This window comes from Oryzias latipes, chromosome 11, assembly GCF_053564925.1.
Source record: "Oryzias latipes strain Hd-rR chromosome 11, Olatipes_Hd-rR_3.1".
NCBI lineage: Eukaryota > Metazoa > Chordata > Actinopteri > Beloniformes > Adrianichthyidae > Oryzias > Oryzias latipes.
In genome coordinates, this window is record NC_136247.1 from 13,610,082 (window position 1) to 13,624,700 (window position 14,619).

The 14,619-nt window shown below is 40.7% G+C and overlaps 2 protein-coding genes across 2 annotated transcripts; both read left to right on the forward strand.

Moving 5' to 3' along the window:
* Positions 1-3,700: 3,700 nt before the first annotated feature.
* Positions 3,701-5,909, forward strand: psmb9a (proteasome 20S subunit beta 9a). Its single transcript, NM_001278827.1, is given in 6 exon segments — positions 3,701-3,802; positions 3,943-4,010; positions 4,468-4,599; positions 5,252-5,381; positions 5,487-5,628; positions 5,712-5,909. Coding segments are annotated over 6 exon segments (651 nt in total). The 5' UTR covers positions 3,701-3,751; the 3' UTR covers positions 5,840-5,909.
* Positions 5,910-7,348: 1,439 nt separating this feature from the next.
* On the forward strand, positions 7,349-13,292 carry tap2a (transporter associated with antigen processing, subunit type a). The gene is given in 11 exon segments (NM_001278887.1): positions 7,349-7,897; positions 8,364-8,478; positions 9,565-9,695; positions 9,910-10,115; positions 11,066-11,263; positions 11,371-11,499; positions 11,632-11,820; positions 11,892-12,065; positions 12,168-12,327; positions 12,508-12,644; positions 13,040-13,292. Coding segments are annotated over 11 exon segments (2,136 nt in total). The 5' UTR covers positions 7,349-7,401; the 3' UTR covers positions 13,241-13,292.
* Positions 13,293-14,619: the final 1,327 nt, after the last annotated feature.

The window sequence follows — 14,619 nt, forward strand, 5'->3', positions numbered from 1 at the left end:
TAGGAAAATACTAAATTGAACTAACAAACTGACTAAGCTATACTGGCATCCCTGCCCTTAGACCCCCCTTCGCGGTAAAGAAAAACTCCCAAAAAAAACGATTCCGGTAAAAACGAAGAAACCTCAGTGGTGCCCACATGAAGGAGGGATCCTCCCCCAGGACAGACAGGCGATTTACCAGAACTCATAGAGAAGAATTAACTTATCTAACTCTACAACTACATATTTAAAGTCCAGCAGACGAGCTTCATCCAGACGGAGTTGGGGGGACAGGTGTAGGAGCAGCAGCAGAGACGAGGTACACGGCCAGGTACAGGAGCACGGATGAGCCAATTGGAATCTGGAATCACTCCCACTCCCCAGGAGGGGGACAGTACATGAATCGCACTGCACAAAACAGAGGCATGGAGAACTAAATGATGAATGATAATCAAGAATAGGGAAGAGAGGAAGGGTAGAAGTAGATGAGAAAAGAGGACAGAACCCCAAAGCACCATAGTTACCCCCGCTTCAACTTCTAGCAGCCTACTAACAACAAAAAGTTATTGTTATTAATTTTAATTTAAAACATTAACATTAAGTTAAATAATCTCTGAATACTAGCTAGTCTGACAATAAGCCTGTCCAAAGAGGAATGTTTTCAGTCTAACTTTGAATGTAGAAACTCTGTCGGCCTCTCTTACATGAGCTGGGAGCTTGGTGACTAAACGCTCTACCTCCAACTGTACTTTTATTAACTCTAGGAACCACAAGCAGTCAAGATGATATTTATTTAATTATTTGTGAGCATCCTTCAGCATTTGACTCTTGTTTACTTAAACCCCTGACTGCTAGTTAACAGCACAGCACACTAAGCCAGTTCTACAGTTCTGCACCGCACCAAAACAACAAGACATCCCAAGAATCAGCTTGTGTTAAATGTCAAATGTGGAGTCAGCCTCAAAGTTTTTGCTGTTATGAGAAATGTCCCGATACTCTGTGCCATGTTGCTGTCAGTACCATATAACAACCCAAATTATGGTGTTTTGTAGTGGGCTCCAGAGAAGACGTGATACATAACTTATAGTGAGGGAACACATTACACCCATTTTAAAATCGCTGCATTGTCTCCCAGTGCGCTTCCGAATTTATTTGAAAGTTCTTTTATTGGTTTATAAATGTTTTTATGGTCCCGGGCCTTCATATTTATCTGATATGATTTTAAAGTATGAGCCCTCGCGGACCCTGAGGTCCTCTGATACCGGCCTTTTGGGAATCACAAAAGTTAGAACTAAAACATACGGCGAGGCCTCATTCAGTTACTACGGACCTCGCCTGTGGAACAGCCTCCCAGAGAGCCTCAGGGCCGCAGAGAATGTTCATGTTTTTAAAGAGAGGCTTAAGACCTACCTTATTAATTTAGCTTTTAGTTGAATTTTAGGAATTTATTTGATATGTTGATGATCTATGTTGGTAGACTCAAAAATGAAGTATACAACCAAAAGAACACTGTCCCTACTGTGAAACATGGAGGAGGCTCAGTTCTGTTTTGGGGCTGCTCTGCTGCATCTGGCACAGGGTGTCTTGAAGTTGTACAAAGTCAAATGAAATCCCAAGATTATCAAGGAATTCTGGATAGAAATGTGCTGCCTAGCATCAGAAAGCTTGGTCTCAGTCGCAGGTCATGGGTCTTCCAACAGGACAACGGTCCAAAACACACAGCCAAAAACCCCAAGAATGGCTAAGAGAAAAGCGTTGGACTATTCTGAAGTGGCCTTCTATGAGCCCAGATCTGAATCCCATTGAACATCTGTGGAAGGAGCTGAAACCTGCCATTTGGAGAAGACACCCGTCAAACCGGAGACAACTGGAGCAGTTTGCTCATGAGGAGTGGGCCATAATACCTGTGGACAGGTGCAGAAGGCTTATTGACAAATACATAAAACCATTTAATTGCAGCGATTGCCTCAAAAGGTTGTGCAACAAAATGTTAAGTCAAAGGTACCATCATTTTTGTCCAGCTCTATTTCATTACTTTGTTTTTTTAAATAATTCTGTTAATCAACAACTCAAAAGTAATGGCTGATTTTGATTCTTTAATTTTCAATAAATTTTAATTTGTTGTTACTTTTGTACGTTTCAAGTCATTTCAGTGAGCATTGTGGACTTTCTTTCTTTCACTGAGGGTTACCAACAATTTTCTCCACCACTATATGTCTATTAAGGTTTTCTATTAAGGTTTTACATAATGATTTTTTTTTGTTCTTGTTTTAAATTTTTCTTTTATTCCTTTTCTATTTTAGTTGTAACTCCAGTGTTTTCCTCAGAGGGATCCTCCACATCGGTGACTGACTCTTCTCAGTGAACGGGGTCGCTGCAACGGGATCTCCCGGGTCTGACTCTATCGATTGGATCTGGGGGGTCCTGTGGCAGTGTACTCTGTGAACTTGGGTGGGGGGTCACTGATGTGGAAATGTCCCCAAAATATCATTTCCCCACTTCAGGACAAAGCCAGGTCTACATTCCATCATTTTATCACTCTTTCTATCATGGTGTGCGTATGTGTGTGTGTGTGTGGGGGGGGGGGGGGGGGGTGATTGTCGGCATTCTTTTCGTGCAATTTTGTTTTTAAATTTGATTGTATTCCATGCAAAGCAATTTGAGTGACGTGTTGGAAAAGTGCTATGTAAATAAAGGTTGATATGATTTTTGAGACTCTTGCCAATCCACTTCCCTAGGTATAATAGTGTGGGGAATATTTTTTTGGCACACATTGAGCACCTTAGTACCAGCTGAGCATGGTTACAACACAGCCTACCTGAGTATTGTTGATGACCATTTCTATCCCTTTATGACCACAGTTTACCATCTTCTGATGCTACTTCCAGAAGGATAATGCATCATGCAAGCTGGAATCAACTCGGACTGGTTTCTTGAACATTACAATGAGTTCACTGGACTCAAATGGCCTCCACAGTCACCAGATCTCAACCCAATAGAGCACCTTTGGGATGTGGTGGAACGGCAGATTGGCATAATTGATGAAAAGCCGACAAATCTGCAGCAGCTGTGTGATGCTATGATGTCAATATGGACCAAACTCTATACTTCCAGTACCTTGTTGAATCTACGCCACCAAGATTAAGGCGGTTTTGAAGGCAAAAGGGGGGTGCAACCCGTACTACCAAGTTGTACCTATTAAAGTGGCCAATCAGTAGCCTTATCATTTGTTTTTTCTTTGATACTGTATAGTAATTAGTGCTTTTATGAAGCTCATGAGTCATTATATCTAAGATTTCAAGTGCAATATATATCTATTAAATCTATGTAAAGTGCCTGGTGAAAAGTGTGAAAAAATGGGATAAAACAGGATGAAGAAGAGGCTCTACAGATTTGGAACATATTTAGGATCCAAACTCTTATAACTTCTGCTTTCTCTTTTGCTTAAATATCATTTTTTATAATAACAGAAAAATCCCACAAATTGATTTTAAATAGAAGCATTTATCTATGGTGTGTAATCTCATTAGTTCAGTGACAGATGCTGTTCCTTTAAGTTAACTGACGCGTTGAGCAACAATTCAACTTTCACTTTCGATATTTTGGGGGAAAATTGGAGTCCGTCTAATGTTTAGATCAGATCTTTAGAAATAAAAGTTCGTATAAAAAACCGTTTAGATCGAGAGCGGATCGACTGTCGTGTCGGATCCGTGTCTCCTGCGGTCAAACAGGCTTCATCCGTCGGTCCTCCGGGTCTCTGAACCGCGGAAACATGCTGGGAGAAGCGGAGCCTCAGTGGATTTCCGAGGAGGTGAAAACTGGAGTAAGTTACTGTTTCACTGCATTCACTCCAACACCTGTCCTTCTAGTATGCAGCAGATCTGTTCTTTGTGTTTTTATTTTTTAACTTTCAATTTGGTAATAAGGAAGTAACCTGTGAACATTCCTCCTGCCTGTTTGCAGACAACCATCATAGCCATTGAGTTCAATGGTGGAGTCGTTCTGGGCTCTGATTCCAGAGTGTCTGCAGGGTGAGTTCACCAGTCTGCATGCTGCAGAGATGCTCACAAGTCCTTTTATGCAAGTCCAAGTCCAGTCCCTAGTCTTTGAATTAAAATGAGATATTCTGTCATAGTGACTTTTAGTTAAATCTGAAGTCTTAAAACAAACATCTACTACTTTATAGTCACAAATTGTATTTAAAATATTTTTGAACCTGTGGGACACAAACGCAGGCAGTTTGTGTCTCATCATTTTTAATGCAAAACTACATTTATGCCTGATAATAATAAACAAATTCCCAAACCTCAAGTCTCTGCATGTGTAACCTAGCCATGACTTAAATCTAAGTCAAGTCCCTCATGCTCCCTCCTTCTGTCATACATTTGAACAGCTGTAGTTCCTCAAATGTAGCCCTTAATGATACCTTCTACTCTTTGGTTATGTTTTAACACTCTTTACCTTTGAAACCCCCTCCTCTCCCATCAGGGACTCTGTAGTCAACAGGGTGATGAACAAACTGTCCCCCCTCCATGATAAGATCTACTGTGCTCTGTCAGGATCTGCAGCAGACGCTCAGACCATCGCTGAGATGGTTAACTACCAGCTGGATGTGCACAGGTAAAAAACAACAACAGAGAACTGTCACAGAGAATCAGTTCAAGTCTTAAAAATGCCTTTGTGTCTTTGACTCCCCATCTACTAGATTTCTAACCTGCTGCTAAAGTGTTTTTACTTCATTTTTCTTTGCCAAAGAGCAATTCAATTGGTGCATTATGAAATATCACTTACTCAGATTTGTTCAGAACAAAAGTCTTGAGCTGTAATTTTAGATGAAATAAAAAAGTATTTTAAACAATTTCAAACATCTCTTAGCCTTTTTTACAGTTTTTTACCTTTTAAATTTGAAGTGTGATCCTTATATATTTTCACTTTTATCTTTTTAGTAGAGTAAAAAGCTGTCACATCCTTTACCTTCATGTCCAACCTGTAAAAATATCATTTAAGATACAAAATTGTAGCTTCAAAAAACCTCTATAATTTAAAAAAAATCATATTACTCTGTAACATTGCTGTTGGTGATGTTTCACATCCAAAGTTTCCTAAAGCAAACATATTTGACAGATTGTTTATTAAAGCTTGGAATATCCAAAAGAATGCTATCAGGTTCAATTGTGTTAGAACCTTTGAAAAGAAAGATAAAATGTTTTTGTATTACACCAAGACTGGATTGTAATCAGCTGACTGAGTGAAACATTCTGTCGTTGGTTAGCTTAGAGATAGATGAGGACCCTCAGGTTCGCTCAGCTGCCACTCTGGTGAAAAACATCTCCTACAAGTACAAGGAGGAGCTGTCGGCACATCTAATAGTCGCTGGCTGGGACAGAAGGGATGGAGGACAGGTCAGGATCTCATGTTTGCTGCTCCATCATCTGATGACTCCACTGCATATCAGTCGGTTCTGTTGAGCCACATCCTTATCTGCCTTTGTGCCCTTTGGCCTTCAGGTCTTTGCCACCCTCGGCGGACTTCTGACCAGGCAGCCTTTTGCCATTGGAGGCTCAGGAAGCTCCTATGTTTATGGGTTTGTTGATGCGGAGTATCGCAGAGGAATGACTAAGGAAGAGTGTCAGAAGTTTGTGGTCAACAGTGAGTTTATCCTCAAACTGCTTTGTTTCTGCTTCATTTTCTGTAGGTCATCACCTGAACCACTTTTCTTCTCATTTCTGCAGCTCTTGCTTTGGCCATGAACCGTGACGGCTCCAGTGGCGGCGTGGCTTACATTGTCACCATCGATGAGCACAGCACAGACGAGAAGGTCATTCTTGGAAATGACCTACCGACCTTTTTTGATCAGTGACTTCAGTTTTTGACTTGAAACCCGTGTGGAGTTGATTTGGCTCATCCGTCAGCAGCTCTGCACTGAACCCGACCTTTAACATTTTAATAAAAAACAGAAACAAACTGATGTTTTAGCTGTTCAAACATTTTTAAAAATAAAACCCTGTTAGGCTCAGTGTCTGTGTTTGAGTATTTGAAGCTGTTTGATAAAGAGATTTTGACACATTAGCATATGTTTCATCTGTTCCCTTAAGAGGTCTAACTTTTATTTAAGAAAACAACAACCAGGAAAAAGACTCAGACTGACAAGGACCAATCACATATACAGTCAATGTGTCTACCATATTAGCAACAGCAGCTGTTTTTATGTTAACACATAGTGACGAACATTTAAATGCCCAAAATATAAAGTTCTATTTTTAGGGTTAAACGTTTAAATCTGTCTTTCACCTCCAGACAAATGTATGTTCATACAGTAATAGAATTATACATGTGGTAGTTGTGTAAAAAGTGAACAAGTCTTCAACGTTTGAGCACATTTTCATTGCTGGTGAGGGACAATAACCCTTGTGCTATCCTAGGCACTTTAACATTGGGAGTTGGGTCATCTAGACCCACTAGACAGTGCTCTGAACCTTTTTTCTTCAATGATTTGTGATCTTCACTGGTGTCCATGGATTACATGAAATCTTTCCACCTTCATCCACCTTTGTCATGGTAGAGAGAACACGTCAATGTGAGGGTGGGGTCATCTAAGATAGCACTAGAGTTACAATCTTGTAGTTTATGTATCAAGGAGGGCTTCTTGGTGGGCCAGTGGTTAGTGCTTCGCCGCTTTCGCCTCACAGCAAAGAGGCCCTGATTCCAATCCCACCTGGGACCTTTCAGTGTGGAATTAACAGTGTGAATGTGTGTGTGCATGGGTGAACGGGACTGTGACTGTAAAGCGCCTTGGGCCTTCGAAAGAGGGTAGAAACTTAGCGTTACATAAGTATAGACCATTTACCATTTTAAATGTTCTCCCATGCAGTGCATGCGTGGATTTTTTCCGGGCACTCCGGCTTCTTCCTGCTGTCCAAAAAGAAGCTTCATAGCCTCATTTATTTCTTTAATTTTATCCCTAGGCGTGACTCTAAGTGAGTGTGTATCCTGCCTCTGTCAACCCCTGGTTATTAATTTTCTTATTACAACTAAATTTTCTTTGTAATAAGCAAATGTGAAATTAAGTTATTATCAAGAAAAACGTTTTAACTGAACATGTACTGTAAGTAGCTGTAACTGTAAGTCTTTTCTGACACACATTAATGTTTTTTATATATTCCAGAGAGCAAAAATGAAAGATTTGGGTTGGACAAATTCAGGTAAATTTTAAATTCAATTCATTTTAATGTACAATCTGCAGTTGAATAATGGCATATAGACAAGCTTAGAGGTCAGATTGCTTTATCATGAAAGCAGGCTTCAGTCCCTCTGTCTGTTTCAAGGAAACCCCTGTTCAGTGCGCAAATGAAAGTGAAACTAAACAGAAACAAAAGTGGAGCTTCACCAGCCCAGGTCAAACGAGGACAGCTGCTGCTGAAAATGGCAGACAGGATGATCCGTAAAGTGGTCGCTCTGATGTTGGCGCTTTGTCTCGATCTCAGCTTGTTTTACGCGTCAGATCGTTTCAGCTTCTTCGGTCATGTCGCGCGTCTGTGGCTGTCTGCGGCTCTGCGATGGTCAGCTGTTTCTTTCACTGTTCAGGTCATTCTTGGAGACCTTAAGCCGGTTCTGATTCGGTACATAACAGGGCACAGTCTTCTCCAGGCGGTGTTCGAGAGCGGCAGCAGGACGCTGCACGGTGAGGACAGCCTCTGTGGACGCGCTGCGGACGCGCGCTGCTGGCTGATGTTCACCGGAGCGGCGCTGGGCGCTGCGCTCTTCTGGGAGACCACCATCCCGGACGCAGACGACGCTGCTGAGACCAAAGAGGAGAAACAGAAGTCCAGAGTTCTGTTCATGAGAGTTCTCCGCCTGTTCAAGCCCGACTACCTGCTGCTGCTGGCAGGATTGCTGTTCCTGTGCCTGGCTGTTCTCTGTGAGTAAACGCTGATGACATTTTCATTTTCTATATTAAAAATGAAATGATAAAACAACAACTGCAGTGGTTTCAAATATTTGGAGGAATGCAAATATAGAAAAAAGCGATGTAGTTTTTGTTTTTTGTTTTTCTGCAGGGGCGCATTTAGTTATTTTGAGGCCCATCCCACAGACCATAAGGGAACCTCCTTCTACCAAAACTGATATGGCTATCACATATTTTCGGCATACAGAATAAGTGCCCCAAGAAAAAAGTTCAGCACTGGTTGCACATGTTTTAGAAATGACATGTGAATAGTTACTTTTTTTTTACTTCTTACAGTTATACCCAAGTGCTTAAGAAAACTCCAACTGGAAAACGTCTTTCCCTATAAAAATACTTCATGTTTTCTTTTGTTATCTAGTATTAACACATCAAATATTGACAACAGTATAACATTCTGACTGAATCTGTTTCTTCTCAGGTGAGATGTTCATCCCGTTCTACACAGGGAGAGTCATCGACATCCTGGGAAGTCACTTTGAACAAAATGAGTTTCTATCTGCTCTCCTGTTCATGGGCCTGTACTCTGTGGGAAGGTGAGTCGTGGTTTCCAGCATCCATCTTCTTTGGGACCATGACACCTGATGACATCTGCAGCATGTCATAACGCTCACGCCCATTTTTTCTTAAAGACCCTTTCCAATGATAATTGTGTTTTTGGTGCTTTTAACATGTTCTCGTGGCATTTTTCCTATGATGGAGAACATATATTAAGAAACTTAAGCTTAACATTTTGTTTCTGAGTATTGCTTTATTAAAATTATTGTATATAAGGAGCAGACAAGAAAGAAATTTTGTAAAAGATTGTAGTGGTGTCACAGACAGGTAGGCAGATAGATGGATCCAAGTGCAGCAGGTTTATTGACAGATGGATTGACAGGAATCAAGCACAACTAGAAGTCCGTGAAGCTAAGGCAGGGTCGGGAAGGCAGAGGTCAAACATGAGCATGGCAGCATCAGAGATCAGACGTCAGTATCACAGTGCAGGTGTGGATCGAGGCAGGCGGCAGGCAGTCAGAGTCAGAGAAGGATAGAGGTCAGCCAAACAGAAGATCAGGTCCACAGAGAAACGCCCGGTGTTGCAGTCCGGCAGGCAGGCAATGCTTCGCCCTGAGCGAGGCTCTAAGGAGATGTAAGCTAGCGGGAGAGAGTGTAAACAGATGGGTAATGGGAACTGGGCTGGACTTGCTCCACACCAATGGTCAGAGGTATATTTCTAATGAACTCCTGCCGCTCTGCAGAACTATGTCCTCAAAAAAGACACAGGTTTTAGGATTTTGGCTAAAAACACCGTAATGTAAATTGAAAGACCACTGGGTACACTTTTAAAATAGACCAAAAGATGATCGGAATGAGACTTAAAGGAAGTTTACATACTAGCTGTAACTTCACACATCAACTCATCAAGATTGACCACTGTTCTTGTTTCTCTCTGCTGATGTCAAACCACCATTACCTTTTTTAAAAAACAGAAATAATTTTCTCTGTTCTCACAGACAGTTTTTTGAAACTGTTTCTTTCTTGATTTGTTGTAAACCTTACATGATCTGCCTAAAACAGCACCACAAAGAGCGTTTCATTTGGTGTGTGTTACAGTTAATTTTTGCTTTCTGTTTGTTTAGTTCTGTGAGTGCCGGCTGCAGAGGAGGTGTGTTAATGTGTGCCATCAGTTCATTCACGTGCAGAATGAAGGTGAAGCTGTTTGAAGCCTTGACCAAACAGGAAATAGGATTTTTTGAGACCATAAAGACGGGTAAGGCTCTCATACATGTAAATAATAGAAAACATGTCATGCTGCCCTGCAACAAAATGACGTCCTGTCAAGGGTGTGCCTTTGCCCATTTGCGGCTAGGACAGGGTCCAGCAGCCCCGTGACCTCCAAAGGCATACGGCGGGTTAAGAAAATGGATGGATAGTTATGTGATGGTAAACAGCACTAAGCTAACTCTTATAACATATCCGTTCAGGTGAAATCACATCCAGGTTGTCTAAAGATACAACACTGATGGCAAGAACAGTGTGCCTGAATGCAAACGTCCTGCTGAGGACCTTCATCAAGACCGTCGGCATGATCTCCCTGATGATGAGTCTGTCATGGAAGCTCACGCTCCTCGTGCTGATGGAAACCCCAATCACTGGTCTCATCCAGAACATCTATGACACAAAATACCAGGTACAGCAGGAGCTCATAAATAAAAACATTCTCCAAATACAAGAAAAAAAGAAATATTTTTTCCCTTATATTTAGTTAGTTTACCTGTTAAACCAGCTTCTTTAAAGACCTACTCCAATAAAAATTGTGTATTTTGTGTCTTCATGTTCTCGTGCATTTTTGTTTCGAACAAGAACATATACAGAAAAAAAAATTATGAAACTGCGTTTCTGAGTATTTTAATTTCAAATCGGGGTAAATCAGGAGCAGACGAAAAAATCTGCATTTGAAAAAGCTTGTAGCGGTGACGTTGCTGCTACAATTGAAGGGCCAGAAGCTCCCTGCTCCGCTCCATTCTGATGCATCCACTTACAGACAAATAGATCCATGTCTGTCTTCGTTTTCCTCGTCTGAGCTGGAATCTGGATCAGAACTGCTGGCAAGCTCCAAAATTGCTCACCATCTTTGTTGCACTGGTAATGTTAGCTTGGGATTGTGAGGGGCTGTAAGTTTGTGTGAGAGAGTGGAAACGAAGTGGGAAGTGTGGGAAGGCTTACACCATGCCAACGACCCCCCCCCCCCCCCCCCCCAACAACTCAGAGATGAATTTCTAATAAACTACTGCAGCTCTGCAGAAACTGTGTCCAAGAAAACAACACAGTGTTTTTTTATTCTGGCTAAAGAGGGCATAATCACAAATAAAAGACCACTGGGAATGATTTTACAATAGATTAAAAGATGAACAGAGTGGGACTTTAAAAATTACTGAGCCAACAAATCAATCAGATTCTTTTAATTTTGTTACAATTTTCCTTAATTGTGTTTTAAATATTTTTTAAAGATTGTTTCTTAAAGAAACAATCCATGTAAAACTTGTCTTATAAAACTAAAGATCTTTTAATGGACAGTTACAGGTACTTAAATGTGTTTGTTGACGTGTGTTTGCATTAAAAAATGGTTTCTCTGTGCAGAGGTTGTTCCAGGATATGCAAAACTCCATGGCTCGTACAAATGACACCGCAAACGAGGTGGTGTTTGGTATTCGAGTGGTACGAAGTTTCCACACGGAGACGCAAGAGGCCAGTCGCTATGACAAACGCCTGATGGAAACACACAGTCTGAAGAAACGTCGAGACACAGTTAGAGCCATTTACTTACTCGCACGGAGGGTGAGAAGTTCATGTTTCCTATTTGCTTCTGGACTGAGTGACGTCTGACTGAGCATGTGCATGCAGACCTTCTAAACACTAATTATATTTTGCTTGTGTGTCTGCAGTTGACAGGATTGGCCATGCAGGTGTTTATATTATACTATGGAAGACTTTTCATCCAGAAAGGACAGATGACCACAGGAAACCTGGTTTCCTTCATCCTCTACCAGTCTGATCTAGGGGTCAACATCAGGGTCCGTGTCCCATGCTGCCAGCTAAAGTTTTTGACTTTAACTCAAAGATCAAAAATATCAACTATCCACAGTGTAAAGATATTTTTGTGTAGAAAGTCTTAACACTCAACTCTCAAACTCCTCCTCCACCAGACCCTGACCTACATCTTTGGTGACATGCTCAACTCAGTAGTGGCAGCTGGAAAAGTCTTTGAGTATCTGGACAGAACGCCTCAGATCAGCACAGACGGAAAACTCAAACCAGATGAAATGAAAGGTCACGTCACCTATCGCCATCTCAGTTTTGCTTATCCTTCAAATCCCAGCAGAACCGTGCTGCAGGTGAGAAAGAATCTGTGTTTTCATTTGGTTTTAGTTTAAGCTGTTTGTGAGCAAAGTCTTTGTTGTTTCAGGAGTTGTCTTTGGAGCTGAAACCGGGTCAGATGACAGCTTTAGTGGGTCCATCAGGAGAGGGAAAGAGCACCTGTGTGAGTCTGCTGCAGCGATTCTATGAGCCTCAGAACGGAGAAATTCTTCTGGACGGGAATCCACTGAGATCCTATGATCACCACTATTTCCATAAGAAGGTATCTCATGTTAAATTAGTAGAGTAAAAAGTCTAAAACATATAAATATGTGTGTATTTTAGTAAATCTAACACATATATGTCCCACTGTTACTGTTTTCAGGTCACTGCAGTGAGCCAGGAGCCTGTGCTCCTCTCTGGTTCCATCAGAGACAACATCACTTATGGACTTTCTAACTGCTCCATGGAGGAGATCAAGGAAGCAGCCTGCAAAGCCAACGCCCATGACTTCATCATGAAACTGGACCAAGGATATGACACCGGTAAACAAATAAAACGCTAACGTTTTCTGATACTGATAGCAGCAAAAACAGGATCATAAAGTGGAGAAAGTTTTGTTTTTATACACATGCAGGATTTATTATAATATTTTGCATCATTTTTAAAAAGTTTTTGAATTTCCTTCAGTCAATCCTGAGCTCACATTGTTAATCACTTCTCAGAGGTCGGTGAGGGCGGCGGTCAGCTGGCCAAGAGTGAGAGACAGCGAATCGGCATCGCCAGGGCTCTGATCAGGAAACCCCAGGTCCTCATTCTGGATGAAATAACCAGCTCTCTGGACATCGAGAATGAAAATAAGGTTTGCTGCATCTTTGGTCACCATAACCATAAACTTAGTGATAAATCTTAGGACAATTTTTGCTGCCTCTTTAGATTTTAGTGCTAAAAATCTGCATTTTGGAACATTATAATCAAAATCAAACCCCTTTTTTCTAAAAATATCTGTGAACTTTTTTAAAGCTTGACAAAGTTTTGTGTCTTTATATTTAAGATAAAATGAAGTGATTTTGCCTTTTTTACTGGACACACTGTCAGTCTTTAGGAACTTCAGGAGCATCTCATGTTTTTATCCACTTATTGTGGCTCAAAAAACCCATCCACCTCTTTCCTCTGTCGTTTTCTCTTTAAGATAAAATCTGTGGCACATGTAAAATAAAAAAGTAAATAAATCTGTCTGTCATGGGTTCCATGCAGGTCCTGCAGGCCCTGGCCAACCGCCCAAACCAGACTCTTGTGGTGATCGCTCACAGTCTGAAGACCATCGAGAGGGCGGATCAGATCGTGGTGATAATTGGAGGGAAAGTTAAAGAAAAGGGAACTCACCAAGAACTGATGGATCTAAAGGGAGTCTACTACAAACTGAAAGAGGAGCTCTTCACTGAAAGGACCAACTAACTGCACACTGGAACGACTGAAGCTCAACGTGTGTCACGCTGTAACATACTTCTGTACATAGTGAATCTGAGACGTTCTCCTTGAATATAATATTCCATCAATCATTTTCAAGATCAGATGCTTTTATTTATTTTATACTCACAGAATGAATGTTTTTCAATGAAAATTTTTCAATTTTTATATTTCATGTTTTACCTTTTGATGCCAACAACTACATTCATAAACAAATGATTGTTTTACCACAAGTCTTCATTAGTTACCGGAGGGGTCAACAGCTGCTTTGTGTATATTTGTTGTTTTCCTGTAGAATAAAACAGAAAAAACCCTTTTGTTTATGGTTTTACTTTTTATGCTTTGAGTCAAAACCTTTACTAAATCCTTATTTCCATTCAGAACAGAATATTTACCAAGAGCGTGTGATCAGATTAGTTATATACGGTAAACTAAATGAAAATCATTTCCAGATCAAACAATAGTAATAATTAAAGTACACTTGTACTTTCATAAGGTGATTATAGAATAATCCTAAGTATTAAACTGCTCACAACATTATGATAAGGGTTAGGGACTGATTTCTCGCAATATTTATTTAATCTTATGAAGAATCTTTACATGTGGTCGTCCTTTCCTTCTGGTTTAAAGTTACCAGACTTTATTGTGGTTCCTCTTGTGAAAATGAAAGAAACTGTGAAGCAACGCTCTGAATTGTGGTTAGTTTGGCTTTTGTTCTGTGGTCTGAGCTGGAAATCACCGGAAAAACCAGCCTGGCTGTCTTTCTGTCTTTGGCAGCGATGCTGTGCTGGCATGGAGTCCAGATGAGGTGTGTCCAACACCAACGCTGACAAGCATCAACACGCGACTCCCTCTGTCGGCTGAAAAGCGGCAACCATCAGAAATCGTCGGACGCCATTTTGTCAAGATTTTAGTGAATGGTTGAAATGGCGGCTGAAGTCACGTGTTGCGAAAGTGACAAACTGAATATTTCAGTAAAAATTAAATCTAAAAACTGCAGTGATTTCCAACACACATCGTCATCAAAAGCCAAAGTTCAGGACAAATGAAGAAGAGGGACAATAACTGCAGGATATTACACTTCAGAAAGCAAATTTAGGCATTTTTTCAGTTCTACTAGTCCAGCCAGAATCTGAAAAAATGCATCAAATGCTGCTTTTTCTTTCAACATTTAATACTTCATTTTTTCAATGTGATTTTTTAAATTGCTTTTTTATAATTTATTCCAACGCCAAAGCAGCCAGAGTCCTCTTATGCCTTATCTAATTTTGAGTCTACTTCATTTTATCTGCTGCTGCTGAAAATAAACTTTTCAGATGTCAATATCTGCTTTAGTTTGTAAAACTGTGAAACACAATAAATAGATT